The sequence below is a fragment of the Trachurus japonicus genome, chromosome 3, assembly GCF_045865225.1.
Source record: "Trachurus japonicus isolate A0001 chromosome 3, Traja_1.0".
Lineage (NCBI taxonomy): Eukaryota > Metazoa > Chordata > Actinopteri > Carangiformes > Carangidae > Trachurus > Trachurus japonicus.
In genome coordinates, this window is record NC_140909.1 from 2,883,263 (window position 1) to 2,903,704 (window position 20,442).

Here is a 20,442-nt window from a genome sequence, read left to right on the forward strand (position 1 = left end):
AGTGTTTGAATGCCGCCCACTCAAATACTCTCTCTCCCTCCAACACCACCGCTCCTCTGCTCCTCTGCTTCTCTGCTCGCCAGATCTCTCGCCATTTCTCACCAGACTCCTCGCTCGCTCGCTCTGCTGCCGTTATCCTTTAGAAATGACCGTCTTCTTTCTGAGGAACACAAGCACTGTTTCATTTCACTGCACCGTCCGACACCATTCATTTCATTTGGTTTTATTCCATTCATGGTATAGTACATACTTCACATGGTTGCACATATTTACATAATGTACACATAATAGGGATGTCACGATTATAGATTTTCTTGGTACGATTATTGTCAGAGAAATAATCACGGTATTACGATTATTATGCATCAGTAAATTTCACAACACTATGAATGTGTAAAATCAAATATAGCCTAGTCAAAATATAATTACATTACTAATCTCCTAATATAGGACCAGGTATTAATCCACTGGGGGAAGTGTTTGAAATATTTAAGTCATTAATTGTCATCTATATCAAATGTTTAAGTTAATTTTAATCATTTTTTTCACAATACAAATGAGATGCTAACATTTAAATTCCTACTAATTCAATGTAACTTTAGTTAAATGGACCAGTATCTGTGCGTTTACCTTTACTTTGGTCTGCCGATATGCTTACTATCAACACCAAAATTATACTCTATTTCAAAAAATTAAAGATGATGAAACATATAATAATAACAAGAAAACTAACAATCAAAATAGTAGTGGACACCACTCGTCTATCTTTCCTTTTTCTCCTTCTTCTTTTTTGTAGGCTTATCTTTTCTTTTTTAAACATTTTCTTAAAGGGATACGCCAACATATAGATAGAGCCCGTATCGCCCGTAATTAGCTTAGCTCAAACACTGTAAGTGTATGGGTAGTGTTAGCCTGCCTCCACCTAAAGTCGCTAATTAGCTTAGCTCAAACACTGGAAGTGTATGGGTAGTGTTAGCCTGCCTCCACCTAAGGTCGCTAATTAGCTTAGCTCAAACACTGGAAGTGTATAGGTAGTGTTAGCCTGCCTCCACCTAAAGTCGCTAATTAGCTTAGCTCAAACACTGGAAGTGTATAGGTAGTGTTAGCCTGCCTCCACCTAAAGTCGCTAATTAGCTTAGCTCAAACACTGGAAGTGTATGGGTAGTGTTAGCCTGCCTCCACCTAAAGTCGCTAATTAGCTTAGCTCAAACGCTGGAAGTGTATAGGTAGTGTTAGCCTGCCTCCACCTAAAGTCTCTAATTAGCTTAGCTCAAACGCTGGAAGTGTATAGGTAGTGTTAGCCTGCCTTCACCTAAAGTTGCTAATTAGCTTAGCTCAAACACTGGAAGTGTATGGGTAGTGTTAGCCTGCCTCCACCTAAAGTTATCAGAGAAACTCTTCAGCAACTCTAAAGGGAAACCGGCGGGCCGATCTTCGTCTCAGAGCTGACAAAACTCTCCGGTAAGGCATCTTGAGCGGTCAAATGCCGCTAATGGGACGAGATCGGTCAAAACGGAGGGTTCAAGCAAAGACGCTTTATTTTGGTTCAAGCTAGCTACATCGAGGGTAGGTTAGCTTCCTATTTCAAAGTAAAAGCACTAATTCTATCGTCATGGTTTTCTAAAGGGCAACGGGTGTTTTATCTTGTGAAAGTAACCGGAAGTGCATTGGTCACAACGGCTAGCTTGAGTAGCGCCGAATTCGTCCAAACAAAATTGTAAACAGCTGGTATTTAGACAAATTAACGACACACTGCTGATCTAAACGGCTACTTTCTCACCTAAACATGTTTGAAATGTGGATAAAGTGATATATTTACAGAGTTTAGAGCTAAAATGAAATCAGCTGCTGACTGCTGATTGCGGCTCGGGTAGGAGGCAGGCTAACACTACCCATACACTTCCAGTGTTTGAGCTAAGCTAATTACGGCGATACGGCTCTATCTCCCTTGTTACTGCACGCACAGTGGAAAGGATGGTGTCTATCTGCTGGTCATGGACTCGGGAGTGAGGCAAGACACGAAAAAAAATGTTGGCATATCCCTTTAAAAATGAAATATACCGTACTTGTACAACTTTTCAGTTCCTTGCTTTGTGAATGCCATAGTTTTACACCTGCAACAGAAATACACATTTGTTTTAAGCTCAGCCTTGCAAATGTATGTTTAAAATCAAGCTTCAGCCTGTTATTCTCCTCTTCCTCCAGTTTGAACAAGTTCTGTAAATGTTCTGGTAATGATCTGTTCTTTGCTTTATAGTTTAGTTTAGTTTAGTTTTTTATTTGCACATTATAAACCATGCATAAACAATGCAAATAGTAAAATTAAACATTGTGCAGGAGAGGTAGAAGCCAAAAAAGGCTTATAAAAATATGTAAAAAACAGCAACAACAGTGGTGGTCTTCAGAGTAAGAAGATAATACAAAAATACATAACATAAAAAATAGAAAAGAAAGAAAGACAAATTAACATAGAAAAATGAAAGATACTGAATTAATAATAATAAAAAAAACAATTTACATAATGAAAAAAAAATTAAAGGTACAAATTGACAGATCCAGAAATGTTACAAATCTTAACTAAAGAATGATTTTTTCAGTTGTATTTTGAACAAAGCCAGTGTGGATATTGATTTTAGTGATGTAGGTATAATGTAAAGAAAAGGAAGAGCTCTGAAGTTCTATTAGATCGTTTAATGTTAATAATAATAACAATCTTCTTCCTCTTCTTCACCATCGTTCTCTTCATCATCTCTTCTTAATTCCCTGGATTCATGTTCGCTCCCTTTTTCCTCGTTCTTGGTTTCACCACCGCCGCTGTCATCGTCATCTCGCTGCATGCCTCCTAATTAACGAGGTCGTCGCACGCCATCGTCGATGTGATGGTTTTTTTTTTCCACTTAAATAACGTTTCCCTGTCTCTCCATCTGTGTCAGGGCTCCCTATGGGAAGGCGGTGGACATGTGGTCGGTGGGTTGTATCCTCGGGGAGCTGAGTGACGGACAGCCTCTGTTTCCAGGGGAGAGTGAGATTGATCAGGTTGGTTATTTAATATTTAATCACAGTTTTACCAAATGAAAACCTTTCTTTCTTTCTTTCTTTCTTTCTTTCTTTCTTTCTTTCTTTCTTTCTTTCTTTCTTTCTTTCTTTTTATTTATTCCAACCAAGGCAATTTCACAATTTGACAATATCATCACAACATTTCTTCCATTGGTTGGAAGGGAGCAGGGAGAAGATACATCTTATATTGCCTGCCTGCCCCTCACTTAATATCTAATTTTCCAAGTAATCTGTCACTGAGCAACATTCTTGCCTTAAAGTTGACTTATCTGTCAGTCACTGAGCAAACTGTAGTCTTACCATAACGTAAACAAGACAAGTATAATGAAAACAAAAAACAGCATTATAAGAATCATTGGCTACATTTATCATCATTTCTGCTCTTGCTGTTTCCTTAAAGGACAATTCCGGGCGAATTCAACTCAGGGGTGTATTTTCATATCATTTTAGGTCTAAAAGAATGAATCTAAAGATTTTCAGTTTAATCGCTCCTGTTTTGCGGTAGTTGTGTCTGTCCCCGCATCGCCACGGCAGCAATGAATGGGAGTGGATGTAAGTTCAGCTGTTTAGGCTGTTTCCAGCCCTCAAAGCCACAGACAGCGTCAGATGGAGACTCAAACATGCACCCAGAAGTTTATTTACTTCAACAAGCCGACATGTTTGTAAAACTAGATCTAATTCAAAGTCTCCCGGAGTCTCGCGCGAGACCCAGTTGCCGTGCGCGGTGTGTTCAGGAGCAGTGGGAAAATCTCCCGTTTGTGTCATAAACACAGGAATATCAACTCTTGACTTGCTTCAAGTAAAAAAAACTTCTTGGCGCATGTTTGAGTAGCCATCTGACGCTGTCTGTGGAAAAAAATGTACACTTCAAGCAAGTAAAGAGTTGATATTCCTGTGTTTATGACACAAGCGGTAGCTCCTACTGCGCCTGAATACACCAGCACTGCAACTTCGGGCTCGAGCGAGACTCCGGGAGACTTTGAATTAGATCTAGTTTTACAAACATGTCGGCTTGCTTGAAGTAAATAAACTTCTCGGTGCATGTTTGAGTAGCCATCTGATGCTGTCTGTGGAAAAAAATTGCGGCTTTGAGGGCTGGAAACAGCCTAAACAGCAGAACTTACATCCGCTCCCATTCATTGCTGCCGTGGCGACGCGGGGACAGACACAACTACCGCAAAACAGGAGCGATTAAACTGAACATCTTCAGATTCCTTCTGTTAGACCTAAAATGATAGGAAAATACACCCCCGAGTTGAATTCGACTGGAATTGTCCTTTAAGCATTTTCTTGGCTTGGAAAACATTAGTACAAGTCTTCAATTGATAGCTTTCAGTGACGTCACTTCCCAGGGACCTGGCGGTCAAAAGCAACATTCCAAATTGGCCCCGCAATGGACTTTCTATGGACAAACAACCGAGTAATGACTTAAATCATCTGCCAGCAGCCGAGAAAGAAAGATATAAAAACAGTTTTGAAGTTTTGGGCACTTGTGACCCATATTCAACACCAGCTGCTGTATACGAGCTGTTTAAAATGACCAGTTCCCTGCCGAAGCTCCAGTTGGGCGATGTTTACATTTACCTGGTGGAGAATCCATCATCCTCCACCGCTTGCAATCAATATTTCCGGTGTTATGGCTCAACTGGTTTCTGATTAAAAGCCCCATTTTGTAGTTTTTTGATCTTAAAATAATGTTTCTGAACTCGTTGAAGTGGTAGAAATGTACCTGTAACTTTCCTGTGTGGGAACACCGTCCTGGTACCGCAGCTCCGCTGAGCTCCACAGTCTGAGCTCCAGGGCTCCAGCCCACTGAGCCCAGGCTCCCTGCTCCTGTCACCCACAAACCAGAGCCCTTAGCTGGGCTGCACGGTGACCAGCTGCCCCCCCTTTACCCCCCGGAGCTTTGCTACGCACCGCTACCGACGGCAACGATGACGGCGGTCCGATAGCAGCGGGACCGGCGGCGGCGGCGGCGATGGTAACCCGGCGGGACCGCCCGCCACCGGACACGGCAACAGCACCGCCCGCGGCGGCAGCGACACGGTAACGGGGGTCGGGACCGACCGCGGCGCGGCGAGGACGATGTTGTTATTGTATTTTCAGAGTGTTTTCCATTAGTTGGTAACTTTAACATGACAGGCTTTGTCATAGTGCAGTGTTGTGCAGAGTCAGAGCAGTGTGGCGCTGACTGACTGTAGATTGCCTGAACAGGTTCACTCACAGAAGCATATTCGCTGCAGTAACATGTGAACTGCGGCTTGATTTGTGAATTTGTGACAAATCTGCGGACGGAAGTGCAGCACAGCTGTTGTTCGGTACGGTAACCAGTTAAATCAGACACCAGTTGGGCCATAACACCGGTATTTTTGAAGCAGCAGGGAGCAGTGTGTGTTTTTCTGCCTTGTCCTAAGCCGCAGACAGCGGGGAAGTGGATTGTTTTGACCGCCAGGGGGGCGTTCCATACGGGCCGTGACGTCACATGAAAGCTATCAATTCGTTACTTTGAGAGTTCCATAGTTTGACTCCAGCTACAGAGATACACATCTGTTTCAAAGTTGTCCGAGCAAACCTGACATTTCTTTCAGTTTGTTGCTGTTTTGTAGCTTCTTCCCCCTGTGAGAACTGGAAAGCTCTTCTTTTTCTTTATTTTAAATCTTTTTTTACTATGTGAATCTTTTTTTTTGAACAGTGCGCAGACAGAATAAATGGTTTGATTCCTCTGTATTTGACAAAGAGCCAATTTGAGTATGATTTTTTTATGTAGATAGAGTTTCTAAAGGGAGCATTTAACAGAGCTGTGAATCTTTGTGAGGCAAAAATCACAGTTACAGTTTTTTTTTCTTTTTAAATGGATTTGGCACCAGGAAAAGAAAGATTCACGTGTGTTATATCTTCAGGCATTTTGTCTGTTTTTTATAGATTAAGACAATGCAGTCACGTTTATTTATTCATTCATAAACCTCAATCAAACCCTCAACCCAACTGATTTATTAATTTACCAATTAGCTAATGGATGGATGAATAATTGTCAGTTTCAGCCACCATAAGTTTATGGATTTATTATCTCCTTCATCCCGACAACTGTGAAATGTGAAATTAATAGAAACTATATGGGACATTTAATCTTTATCTGCATTTTCCATTAAAAGGCCACTACAGTAGATTGAAGAAAGAAATGAGACATAAAAAAGCAGATTTAAAAAAAAAACATTTTTGATGGGAACTGCAACACATTAATTGACATGCAGTAACATTAAAGTAAGGTTTGTATGAATACATGAATATTGGAGGTATATAAATAACATTTGTTGTGTATTATTAAAGGGGTTTTTAAACCATCCTCTGTGTTCAGTTTCAGTGACCTGACCACCAGCGAACTGCAGATGAATAATAGATGAGTGAACATCCAGCAGCTAAACACACAGATGTTTGCAGCTGCAGTTTGCAGAGACCAAAAGACTTGGAGAGAATAAACACATGTGAATATTGAACTCTGTAACTTCTGGGTGTTATAATAATAATATGAGGTTGTTGTTTTAGCTTATTCACATCGTGGCTCATAGAGGAGAATCTCTAAAAATCTGTGCAGAAATTTTACAATTTTCTTCACCTTGACCTTGAGGTCTCGTCTGCAGCTGCTGCTCGTTGTGATCATGTCATGACTTTTATCCACAGACCTTTTTGTCCACGTTAAATTTGTTACTGTAATGATGTCGTCGCCTCTTCAAAACTGCTTTTAACTCACGTTGTCTCCACAGCCTCTTTCTGTAAATACTTCTGTAACTATGATCGATAATGTTGAAGGAGAGCTCAACACACACACACACACACACACACACTGTTCTTTGTGTTGTAGGTGAATTAACACAGTACGTTTACATGGCGCTTGAAAAAACTGAATGATTGCCTTAGTCCGACTCTAACTGGACAACTGATGCATGTAAACGCGTTAGTCCGACTAATATCGGAGTTCTCCAACTCTGATTAAAACACCCAGATGATGTGATTGGACTTCGACTTTCTCCGGCATGAATACGCCTTAATCAGAGTTTAAAGGGATAGTTCAACATTTTGGCAAATTGGCTCATCGCCATACTCCCTATAGTCATAGCAGTAGGTTCGTTACCTTTAATTGTCGGTGCAAGCTGTTTTTAGAACGGCGGAGCAGAGCCGTGAGCTGCTCAGAGCTACGCTACGGAGGCTCATTATGGGATTTCTTGGTTTCCCTCATCAAACTCATCAAATACACAATCCAACAACTCCACAACGCTCTGGTGGACAAGTTGTGAGCTGCACATTCACCACGCTATGAGATAATAACACAACGTTACCACACAGAGTTGTTTTAGAGGGAAATTCATGCAAAACCACTGATGCACGTTGCCTTCAGGGACAGTTTTTCATCAACAGTCTCTGTATTTCCCTCTAAAACAACTCTGTGTGGTAATGTTCTGTTATTACTGTATCTCATAGCGTGGTGAATGTGCAGCTCACAACTTTAACCTGCTGAAACGAGGCATATCGCCACCTGGTGTTGAGGAGGAGGAACACGTTTCCTCAGTTGCATGTGAACTGGGACAAGAACAGAAGTCGATTAGACGCCAAAATCTAATGTTCAGCACAGCTCGATGAAGCTGTGCATGTAAACGTACTGACAGTGGAGTGTGTTGTTGTTGTCACGTGTTGTCTAATAACAGTGTTGCTGCTTCGTTTCGTTTCCTCTCCAGCTCTTCACCATCCAGAAGGTTCTGGGTCCTCTCCCTGCAGAGCAGATGAAACTCTTCTACAACAACCCTCGCTTTCATGGAATCAGGGTAGAAAAAAAAACCTTTTTATCTTTCATCCTCCCTGCAGTCGCTTCCCTTCTCTTCTTCCTCTGCTGCTGCTGCTTCTTCTTTCTCCTCCTCCTCCTCCTCTCTCTGTTTCTACCTCCTTCCCTTCTCTCTCCATCTCTCTCCATCTCTCTTTCTCTCTCTCTTGTGGCAGTCTTCCCAGCACCATGACTGAGTGGATTGCTGTGACTCATGAGATAGGTGGTTGGTGTTCAGTTTAGCAGCGAGAGAAAATGTCCCAGAAGACCGAACAAGTCTTTGTGGTGTGTGTGCGCGTGTGTGTGTGTGTGTGCGTGTGTGTGTGTGTGTATGCGTGTGTGTGTGTGTGTGTGTGTGTGTGTGTGTGTGTGTGTGTGTGTGTGTGTGTGTGTGTGTGTGTGTGTGTGTGTGTGTGTGTGTTGTGAGAGAGCCTGTGATTGATTTCTGTGTGATCTGAACTGTGTGTGCTACTTCTCTACTGGCACAAACATCTACTGTATGTTGGAAATCCTAATAGTAATTTTCAATGCACAAAAAAACAAGTTCAGTTTGGATACAAATTTCATCCTGTGTGTGTGTGTGTGTTTCTGTGTGTGTGTGTTTCTGTGTGTGTTCGTGCCAGTTTCCCTCAGTTACTCATCCTCAGACGTTGGAGAGAAGGTACCAGGGCATCTTGAGTGGTTTGATGTTGGATCTGATGAAGGTAAAATACCAAGAAGTGCTCAAAACGTCTGATCTGTCTACTTTATATTCCTTCCTGTTATTCTTTAGTTGATCATTAAAGGGATAGTTCAACATTTTGGCTAATCCCTATAGTCATAGCAGTAGGTTCGTTACCTTTAATTGTCGGTGCAAGCTGTTTTTAGAACGGCGGAGCAGAGCCGTGAGCTGCTCAGAGCTACACTACGGAGGCTCATTATGGGATTTCTTGGTTTCCCTCATCATCAAACTCATCAAATACACAATCCGACAACTCCACAACGCTCTGGTGGACAAGTTGTGAGTTGCACATTCACCACACTATGAGATAATAACACAACGTTACCACACAGAGTTGTTTTAGAGGGAAATTCATGCAAAACCGCTGATGCGCGTTGCCTTCAGGGACAGTTTTTCATCAACAGTCTCTGTATTTCCCTCTACAACAACTCTGTGTGGTAACGTTGTGTTATTATCTCATAGCGTGGTGAATGTGCAGCTCACAACTTGTCCACCAGAGCGTTGTGGAGTTGTTGGATTGTGTATTTGATGAGTTTGATGAGGGAAACCAAGAAATCCCATAATGAGCCTCCGTAGTGTAGCTCTGAGCAGCTCACGGCTCTGCTCCGCCGTTCTAAAAATAACTTGCACCGACAATTAAAGGTAACGAACCTACTGCTATGACTATAGGGATTATGGCAATGGGCCAATTTGCCAAAATGTTGAACTATCCCTTTAATATTCGTATAGAGAATATTAGGGCTGCAACTAACGATTATTTTCATTATCGATTAATTTGTTGATTATTTAAACGATTAATCGATTAGTAGTTTGGTCAATAAAATGTCTAAAAACATCGTTCAGTGTTTCTCAAACCACCAGACGACATCGTCCTCAAATGCCTTGTTTTGTCCACAAACCAAAGAGAGAGTTTATTGTCATAAAGGAACAAAAAAAACTGAAATATTCACATTGAAGAAGCTGAAATCAGAGAATTTGGACTTTTTTCTTAAAAAAACTAAAACTGATTATTAGATTATCAAAATAGCTGACAGTTATTTTGATAATGGATTATCGTTCGATTAACCCTTACACCCCACGATGACTCAATACGTCCTCCCCTGTTACATTATTGAGCAGCATTTTGGCTACAATCATGCTATAGCAAAATGGTTTGGGGAGGTTATGTATTTATCTGTGACTCATTGAGTCTTCATATTGGTGAAGTCATAACTTTTTAATGAACAGCCCAATAATAAACAACAGCCCAAAAATGAAATATTCACTGATTAGAGATGGATTTTCTTTTCATGATTACAACTGTCTGAGGTCAGACAATGTTTATGGGGAATATCAGTTTTTATGCATTTTTTACTTTTTTTGTAGTGTAGATTTAAGTAAAAAATAGCTTTCGCCCTGTCATTGAGTCCTCATGATGGTTGGAACCAAAGAGAAACTCAGTTTATTGTCATAAAGGAACAAAGAAACCAAAAGTATTCACATGTAAGAAGCTGAAATCAGAGAATCTGGACTTTTTTTTCTTTAAAAAACTAAAACTGGTTATTAGATTATCAAAATAGTTGACGATTATTGTTAAATTAATTGATGCGGCTGTAGAGAACGTGTTGATAGACGAGCCACTGGCCACAAACTACTAAGGAAAGGCATGGCTATGCAACAATAATGCATTGAGTGCTCATTTTACCCTGCCTCTACCAAGAACTGAGGCACTTAGGAGAACTGTAATGTACAGAGCAGTGACGTATTGGAATCGGCTCCCACCATATATGACCAACATTGAAAATAAATGGAGATTCAAAAAGAAAATAAAAGAGGCCATTATTAGTAAAGAACTTACATTTTTTTAAGGTTTTGAAAAGTCAAAGTTGGTTTGTATTTGTAAAATATTTTTTATTCTTATTATTTTGTTTTATTTTGTTGTTTGTCATTTATCTAATTCTGTAAGTTATTGTATTATGTTTTGATTGTCACATGTGAGTGTCTGGACCCCAGGAAGAATAGTCCTTACCAAGGTGAGGACTAATGGGGATCCATAATAAAACTAAAACTAAAACTAAACCTAAACCTCCTGGTTGTCCCTCCAGAACCTGCTGCTGCTGAACCCGACCGAGCGCTTCCTGACGGATCAGAGTCTGAACCACCCGGCCTTCCAGCCCCTGAGGCAGGCGGAGAGGGAGAGGCCTCCTCCCGCCTCCCCCAACCCGCCGCGCTCCTCCAAGAGGAAAACACACCATCACGGAGAGAACACCGTTCCTACAAGGTCACAACACCAAACCTCTCCTGTCTTCTCTTCTCCTTTTCCCTTTTGTCACAGCAGCTGCCACCTGGAGTATTGATTTCTGAACTCACACCACATAACAGCTGATGTGTCACTGAAAAGCTGTTGTACTTGTTTAACTGAGACGAGTTTGGGCTCATGAAATTAATAATTAATGTGGAGAGTCACTTTTATATCGATGGAATAGCAAACTCTTTAGTACGACGGAGTATTAGGGCCACATTAAAGGGATAGTAGCATTTTTTTTTTAAAGTGGGGTTGTATGATCTCCAAATAGCCCCTAAGTACTTTAATTGCAGTAGAAGACTCTCTGCACTCCTCCCGTTAGCAACGCCAGCCCATAATAGCCCTGCCCTGAGATTTACAACATACAGTGTTGTGAACAGACCCAAAGAAACGGCCTATTTTCGCGGCCTAAAAGAGGTTTTACCTGAAAAAAAATACACAGTTCCATTGTTCGCTATAATATAATTTTTTCCAGCCCTTCAAAGTGCAGGAAAAACACAGTTTTTATTTGGACCTAACCAACTGCTGATCGGCGGGCGCTAACCCTGGGCGGAGGGATACGTGAGTTGGTTAGGTCCAAATAAAAACTGTGTTTTTCCTGCACTTTGAAGGGCTGGAAAAAATTATATTATAGCAGAGAGTCTTCTATTGCAATTAAAGTACTTAGGGGCTATTTGTAGATCATACAACCCCACTTGAAAAAAATGATACTATCCCTTTAAGAAAGAAAAAAAACCCCACAGACTTCAAGAATAAAGTCATAAATTCACAAGAATAAAGTCGTAAATTTACGGGAATACAGTCGTAAATTTAGGAGAATAAAGTCGTACATTTCCTACGAGAAAAAAGTCATAACATTACGAGAATGAAGTCGTAAATTTACGACTTTGTTCTCGAAGTTTGTGATTCTTTTATTTGTCAATGTGGCCCTAATACTCCGTCGTACTTTAGTGACTGACTAATCCCATAGTATGTCCTGTTATAGAGAAATATACAGTGTCATGCAAAACAGTTCATCAAGTGGAAGATGAAATGATCCAAAAGACATAAAGTTACAGATGACACATTCACTTTACATTTTAAACATAAATATATTTATTTTTCATCGTTTCCATGTTCAAACTGTCAGAAAAGGAAAAGGGCCCTCAGCAAGGTCAAAGTTCTCTGAGAGCTCCATTCTTCTGCAGGCTGCTGCTTTGTTTCCCTTTTTCACTCTGTAGAAAAATAAAATAATACTCTGATATTGATTAAAATATTGATAAAAAAAGAGTGTTTCATGTTTAACTTTATGTCTTTTGGAGATCATTTCATCTTCCACTTGATGAACTGTTCACATTAACGCACATTTTAAACCGGGGGGGGACAAACTTTTGCATGATGACTCTGTACGTATCATATCAGCTTTTCTAAAGTGGTAGAAACATGTCTACTAGTGTAAATATCTACCAGCTGAAAAACAACTTTTTTTTTTCTGTACATCCCATCCAAAGATGCAGGAGCATGTTTCCTATCCTTGTTCTCCTGCAGCGCTGATAACATCATTAAGTGGTGCTTGATCAAAGTAATTAGCTATAAGTGCTGTAATAATTGTTTCTTGACCCAAACATTGTTTCCTGAGAGAAAATGACAACAGATACAAGGATTTTTCTTCCAGCTTGGACCAGTTGGTTGGACAAACAGGATAAATGCTGCGTTCATAACAACTCAGAGGTCGGAATTCCCAACTTGCGTTCACACTGCAGGAAGAGAGGAGAGAAAAAAACATGGATACCCGAAGGAAGTTTGGCGTATTGTGGCTCATAGCTGAATACGAAAAATATTGTGCAGCAGTAAATTATGTTTATTATGGAGGCAAATGAAGAGAGAGGAGACGCTGCAGATGAGTGCACATATAATGTTATAGCCTTGATAACCGTTAAACGTTATTCTACATACGAGGAACACAATTTCACACAATACAACAATCACAGCTTAATGTAAACGTATTTCATATAGGCTACTGCAATAATACACAAAAAATATGCATTAAAACCTCAACAAACAACTTAAAATGTCTAAATTCTAACCGTTTAAGACGAGGGCCGCCATGTTTTGATGTTGTCATGACGTCAAGTCGGAAAGTCGGAGTTCTGAAATGATGCCAGAGTTTCTGAGTTCGACGCTGTTCAATTTATTTTTTACAACTCGGAGCTCGTTTTTTTTTCCAACTTCCGAGTTGTCTTGAATGCAGCAACAGATTGTTGGTAGTGAAATGATTACAACTTTAAAGGGACAACGAGGAGTTTCTATTTGGTTATAAAAAAGTCTGATATTAATGTGGATGAATCTCCGTTACCACTTGTTAATGGTCCATTTTAGATAAATCTATGGTTTTGTCTCTATGGTTATTTTGTTATTATTAGTGGTGGTGGAAATGCTGGGCGAGCCGACCAGCGTTTCTTTACTTTCGGTTTCGTGGCGAGTCATGAGAATAACGCCGCCGAATCTCCGTTTATGGTGGGAACTACGACGGTATGTGATCGTCTTCCAACCTCTGACTTTAATTCTTGATGAATGAAAACATGAGTCTGTCTTGACCCGGTCAAAGAATTTCACGGTGCGGAGGCTCATAAATGTAGTGTGGAAACACTTCGCTTTTCCAAAACTCCTCGTTGTCCCTTTAAAAGGCATCTCTTCTCATCTCGAGACTAATGTTATTTTGTACATTGTCCCTGATACAAATAAACGTATTAAACTAAACTAAACTAAAACAGAGCATCATCTGTCTCCTCCAGGAGTCACACTAAGAGCACCAGCCGTCGCTCCAACAGCAAAGAGTGCTCCAGCCTCCCTCGCCACGGCGACCTGCATCACCTGGGCAACGAGAGTTTCCTCAACGGGAACAAGCCGGCCCCGTCCAGTTTGAGTCCGACTCTCCACCCCAAGGGCCAGTACCTGTCCCAGACCCTCAACCGCTCCGTCTCGTCCAGCAAAGACCTGGCCAACAACAACCTGCCGCATCTGCTCAGCCCCAAAGAGGTCAAAGGCAAAACCGAGTTCGACTTCAGCCTGGGAACGTCGGCCGCCAAGCTGTCCGACCCGGGACACGGTGCCAAGTACGGCCACGGCAGCAGCAAGCCCGGCTCGTCGCGCTCCTCGCAGCAGCAGCAGCAGCAGCAGCAGCAGCAGCAACAGCAGCAGCAGCAGCAGCAGCAGCAGCAGCAGGCCGGTCGCCACGCCAACACGCTGCAGTCCGGCGCGGAGAAGCAACATGGCCGACACTCCCACACAGGGTATAAAATTAACTTTGTGACCTAATGTATGAAATTTTACCGGCCAAAATATGTTTTCACCGGCCACTGAACTGCTCACAACACAAAGTCATTAAAATCAGCAGTGTTTCCCCCATTGCATTATAGTTAGCTGCCTTAACAACACACACCTTCCTCCTAAACTAAATTGTTGCAATAAATATATATTACAAAATAGGTTTAGGCTTAAGATTAGCTGATGGAATGACAACAGACATTGCATAAATAATAAATAATAAAATAGGCTTTCGGAGGAAGATATAGACTGAATCTCCTTGTTTACATTCTACTTCCGGGTAGAAAACCAGCTGTAATTTGAATGAGATCAGTAGTAACGAACGAGAGTTTAGCTATATATCATATTTTTCACGCCCTATCACCGTTTAGACAAATCTGAAATGACTGAAGAAACATTACTATTTCTGTGTGTGTGTTTTGTGTTGCTATGTGTTGTATTTATTCAGTTTGGGGATCACAGTGTCTAGAAAGCATCAGTGGCTCAGCTGACAGGGACAGCTAACGGTAGCTAAGCTAACGGTAGCTAAGCTAACGGTAGCTAAGCTAACGGTAGCTAAGCTAACATCAGGACGTCAGCTGTTAAAACCCTCCCGTTGTGGGACACGACATGAAACTACTCCAGTTAGCTCAGTCATGTTGGAACTCAGATATCTGCTGGAAAAAAATATTTGTTCATGGAGCGTTTATTGAGTCACTGAGTTATTAAAGTTAAACAGGTAGCTAACCGTTAGCCCGGCTAATCTATGATAACCATGACTAATTACAAAAATGTGCACACAGAAATAGTAATGTTTGTCCAATCATTGGTTTTATAAACTTTACAAACATCAGATTAGTCTAAACGGCGATATAGTGACATGAAAAATTTGAAATATACTGTATAGCAAAACTCTCGTCCGTCACTATTGTTCGAATGCTGGTTTTCTACCCGGAAGTAGTTGTAAACAACAAGGAGATTCGTCCTATAGTGATGTGAGTTTTGAAACTTCCATTTAAAAGTGCATAAACTTAGACTGAATAAGGTTTTTTTTTTTTTTTTTTTTTTAAATATAGATCGGCTCACAGTTTGGCATTTATGATGACAATTATATAGTGAAGTTGGCATATTCCAGCTGCCGGCCAATCATGGCGAGTGGCCTCATAATTTTACTCGCCAAAATATATTTTTACCCGCATTTGGCGAGTGGCGGGTGCTAATTTTAAACAATGGTTTATAGTGGCAGGTGGTTCCAAGCTGTGCCAAAAATGGACATTTTGGAAAGTTCGCCTGAATATTTTGTAGTAAAATCTCAATAATTTTGTCCTGCTTCAATTAATCAGAATCAACCACTGCAGAGACAATGTTCACATGTTGTACAATGATTTTATAGAGAGTTTGAGCTTCATCAGCATTATTCTAAAGGGCACTCATCAAAAATATGATTTTTTTTTTAGGCGAATATTAATTTTATTAATTTTTTTCTGTGTGTCATCTTCATTTACTCTTCACCAGTAACAGATATACTGAAATTTACACATCTCAGCAATTCCTCAATTTTTTCCCTTTACTATGACACCAAAAGTATTCAAATAGACCTTGTGGTTGCAGAAATATACTCATTTTATTATGGATATGCAATTTTTCGAGAAAAGGCCTAAAAAAATAGGCTTGGTTTTTAAAAGGTTAACCCCTGCTCCCCCAGCATGGCCGACTCCGCCCACGGCTCCATGTCATCCTCCTCCAAGAGCTCCGCCTCCTATCTCAGCCTCTCCAAGAGCCACAGCGCGCTCAGCGACGCCAAGTCCGTGGGCAACCTCAGCGACGGCCGTCTGCACCCGGACGACCCCAACGCCAACACGGTGGGGGTGGGGGTGGGGCCGGGCGCTCGCTTCTTCCCGGCCAGCTGCTTGGACCTGAACGCCCCCCCCGGCCCCCCGGGACCGCCCGGCAGCCCCTCCACCCGGCACAGCGACCGCTCCGGACACAGCCCCGCCTCCCGGAGCAGCGGGAACGTCCGCATGGAGAGCAGCACGCTGGACTCCTCGTCCAGACACAAGTCCAGACACAAACCGCTACCACCCGGTGAGTTTAGTTTATATTCAGGAGTTAGAGAGGGATTTCTGTGTGTTACGTATGTTATGTTACGTTACGTTATGTCATGTTACGTTATGTCATGTTACGTTATGTTACGTTACGTTAGGTTATGTTACGTTACGCTATGTTTACGTTATGTTATGTTACGTTATGTTATGTTACGCTATGTTTACGTTATGTTACGTTATGTTAAGCTATGTTTACGTTATGTTATGTTATGTTACGTTACGCTATGTTTACGTTATGTTATGTTAAGCTATGTTTACGTTATGTTATGTTACGTTATGTTATGTTACGTTATGTTACGTTATGTTATGTTACGTTATGTTATGTTACGTTACGCTATGTTTACGTTATGTTATGTTACGTTATGTTATGTTACATTATGTTTACGTTATGTTACATTATGTTATGTTATGCTATGTTTACGTTATGTTATGTTACGTTATGTTACGTTATGTTATGGTACGTTACGCTATGTTACATTACGCTATGTTTACGTTATGTTATGTTACGGTATGTTATATTATGTTACGTTATGTTATATTATGTTACGTATTTTATTTTATATATGTTACGTCACGTTACATTATGTTACATTATGTTACATAATGTTATGTTATGGTATGTTATGTTACTTCATGTTACGTCACGTTATATTATGTTGTTACGTTATGTTATGGTACGTTACGCTATGTTTACGTTATGTTATATTATGTTACGTATATTATGTTATGTATTTTACGTCACGTTATATTATGTTTTATGTCATGCTATTTTTCATGTTATGTTTTATATTATGTTATATTCTGTTATGTCATGTTATGTTACTTTATATTATGTGTTCTGTTCTGTTATGTTATATCATCATGACTTATGTTATACAGTTGTATGATCACAGGGATGTCAGTGTTTTCTGTGATGTAGTTAATAGTTGGGTGTTGATTTAAACAGTTTTTAAAAATTCAAACAAGACCCAGACCTGACATGAGCACAAACCACATCTTAAGCCTTTAAAAACCGGTTCTTACACATCATCAGTTTTTACTATTATTACAGTATGCAGATGTGGAAGAGAGAGATTAGTCAAAACATAGGAAATGTTATCGATAGTTCATCTTTCTTCATATGAATGTTACTAACAAAAAAAACAGCAATTTGAGGAACTTCACCTCTTTATCTCAGATTATTCACCTTCTGCAGACTTTAATTAACAGCCAGTCAAATCTGTGCTCTGCCCTCCAGAGGACGCCGGCGCTCCGGAGCTCTTGGACCCGGGAGGAGCGGGGATGCCGTCCACTCACACTCTGCCTTCGCCACACGAGTCGTATCACTACGGCCTGGGCTACACCTCGCCTTTCTCCTCTCAGCAACGCCCCCAACGCCACTCCATGTACGTGAGGAGGGAGCGCCACCGGCCCCACGGCCTCGAGACGGGGGGGATGGCCGGTCTGCCCGCGCCGGGGCAGGTGATCCCGACCCGAGCCAGCAGCCTGCAGCTCCTCTCGCCGCAGCTGCAGCACCGCACCACGCTCACCGGACACTCGGTCAGCTCCTCCAGAGAGGACTGCACCGACGACATGACCAGGGTTAGTGACCGGAACAGGAAGTCACCACGGAAACGTTCACCCGGAAACACTCAGACATAAAAGCACACAACATCGTGATCTGCTGTGGCCAGGTTGATTTAAGCAGCAGGTCAGAACACAGAATCAGTGCAGGGTCCTTTCTACATCTTCGAGTTTCATCAGTGATTAAAATGCAGTGCAGCTCAGCCTTAAAGGGATAGTTCAACATTTTGTCAAATTGGCCCATTGCCATGATCCCTATAGTCATAGCAGTAGGTTCGTTACCTTTAATTGTTGGTGCAAGATATTTTTAGAACGAAGCCTACGGAGGCTCATGGGATTTCTTGGTTTCCCTCATCAAACTCATCAAATACACAATCCAACAACTCCACAACGCTCTGGTGGACAAGTTGTGAGCTGCACATTCACCACGCTATGAGATAATAACACAACGTTACCACACAGAGTTGTTTTAGAGGGAAATACAGAGACTGTTGATGAAAAACTGTCCCTGAAGGCAACGTGCATCAGAGGTTTTGCATGAATTTCCCTCTAAAACAACTCTGTGTGGTAACGTTGTGTTATTATCTCATAGCGTGGTGAATGTGCAGGTCACAACTTGTCCACCAGAGCGTTGTGGAGTTGTTGGATTGTGTATTTGATGAGTTTGATGAGGGAAACCAAGAAATCCCATGAGCCTCCGTAGCGTAGCTCTGAGCAGCTCACGGCTCTGCTCCGCCGTTCTAAAAACAGCTTGCACCGACAATTAAAGGTAACGAACCTACTGCTATGACTATAGGGATTATGGCAATGGGCCAATTTGCCAAAATGTTGAACTATCCCTTTAAGTGTATATCTTCTCTCTATTCTATCTAACTGGTAACTCGGTTTACAAAGAGGAATGATTCTGAAAACAAAATTATTCCAACATTATGGGCAACAGCGTGTATATATAAAAACTAAATTAAATATGGTTGATAAAAGGGTTATGCACAATAAAATATGTGTATGCCCTCAAATATCAGACTGGTCACAATACACAGTGTGTCAAAGATGAGATACTTATACTATATTAACATGAACACATTATTATACTTATTTATTTATACACTTCAACTCAGTTTCTCCATAAACAGTAGCTCTGTCTCAAAGGACCATGATTCAGTGCAGCCAGATGTTGAACCAGATCTTAATGCAACAACTACAGGTGCATCTCAATACATTAGAATATCATGGAGAAGTTTATTGATGTCACTTACTCAATTCAAAAAGTTCAAACTAATACATTATACAGATCCATTACACACAGAATGAAACATTTCATGCCTTTATTCATTTATTTTATTTATTTCAATCGTAATGTACATTTAATGAAGACTTGAAATTCACTATCTCAAACAATAATAATAAAAAGCATTTTTAACTCATTGAGTGCAGCGCTCCTTTCCAAAGATTTAGTCAATTGTACCGGCAATTTAGACGATTTTTGTAGAGCCACAGTGTATTCTATATTATTGCCACCAACACATCCTTTGAAAGGTGAAACTTTCTGCTTCAAATGGCCACAAACCGTTTGTTTCTACAAGCCTCCGTTCCTGAGAAAACTCAAGCTAAACATGGCCGGTTTTAATCAAAATCCCTGCTTTTTTTCTAGAAATTTACACATAAAGGTGTGTTAAAGTGTCTATTTTCATAATTTAAAAAAAAAATAAAAAACTTAAAATTACGTTTTTGGCACTCAACGCATGGGAACGAAAAACGAGAAATTACGTGGTTGGCACTCAATGAGTTAATATGGAAATGCTGGCCTTCTGTAAAGTATGTCCATCTACAGTATATGCACTTGGGGCTGTTTGACTTGAATTTTATTGAGATGCAGCTGTGTATAGATACCATATACACATACAATAGATAGATAACTGTGTTAGTGAGGAAGACGAGGCCGGTGTGTGACACCCGGGTGCATTGAAGCTCACACATCCAGGACAGAAACACTGTTCCTCTGGGTGGGTTGTTGCTTTTCTATATGCTTTGATATTGTGCCTGTGTGTGTGTATGTATGTGTGTGTCTGTGTGTGTGAGAGTGTGTGTGTGTGTGTGTGTGTGTGCAGGGACTGTCAGTGTCTCTCATCACCATTGCCGCTGCTTCATGCTGCGCCTGTCCGTCTTCCCAACAGAGTGAGCAGTCCCCTAAAGACATGAGCCACCCTTGTGCCTCCATCAAAGACTCTGCGAGGGACAACAATGCTGCTTTTCATACACAGCGCTCTAAAAACGAGGTCCGACCCCCCGACGACTCCCCCTCCTCCTCCCTACCTCCTCCTCTTCCTCCTCCTCCCTACCTTAAACCAGTCCACAGACAGACAGACAGCAGCTCTTCTAGCTTTTTTCTATCTGTTTGTATCAGGCCAACAGCTTCTCTGCACGTTGTCGTTGGTATAAATGTAACGTCACTGAGAAGCTCTAAAATCTGTCCCCAGTGTCTTGTGATGTGAGCCAGTAAAGAATGTGACAGCTAGTGATGAAGTGAGATTAAAGGGATACGCCAACTTTCTTATCTTTTTCGTGTCTTGCCTCACTCCCGAGTCGTTGACAAGCAGATAGACACCATCCTTTC

General features: G+C 41.1%; 1 protein-coding gene across 1 annotated transcript in view; it reads left to right on the forward strand.

Moving 5' to 3' along the window:
- cdkl5 (cyclin dependent kinase like 5) overlaps positions 1–20,442 on the forward strand; it is an 81,855-nt gene that overhangs the window by 45,883 nt on the left and 15,530 nt on the right. Inside the window, exons 8-15 of the mRNA XM_085805190.1 lie at positions 2,934–3,036; positions 7,788–7,874; positions 8,494–8,574; positions 10,676–10,851; positions 13,650–14,147; positions 15,866–16,245; positions 17,503–17,846; positions 20,003–20,104. Of these exons, the coding sequence (XP_085661316.1) occupies positions 2,934–3,036; positions 7,788–7,874; positions 8,494–8,574; positions 10,676–10,851; positions 13,650–14,147; positions 15,866–16,245; positions 17,503–17,846; positions 20,003–20,104 (1,771 nt within the window). The remainder of the gene's footprint in view (positions 1–2,933; positions 3,037–7,787; positions 7,875–8,493; positions 8,575–10,675; positions 10,852–13,649; positions 14,148–15,865; positions 16,246–17,502; positions 17,847–20,002; positions 20,105–20,442) is intronic.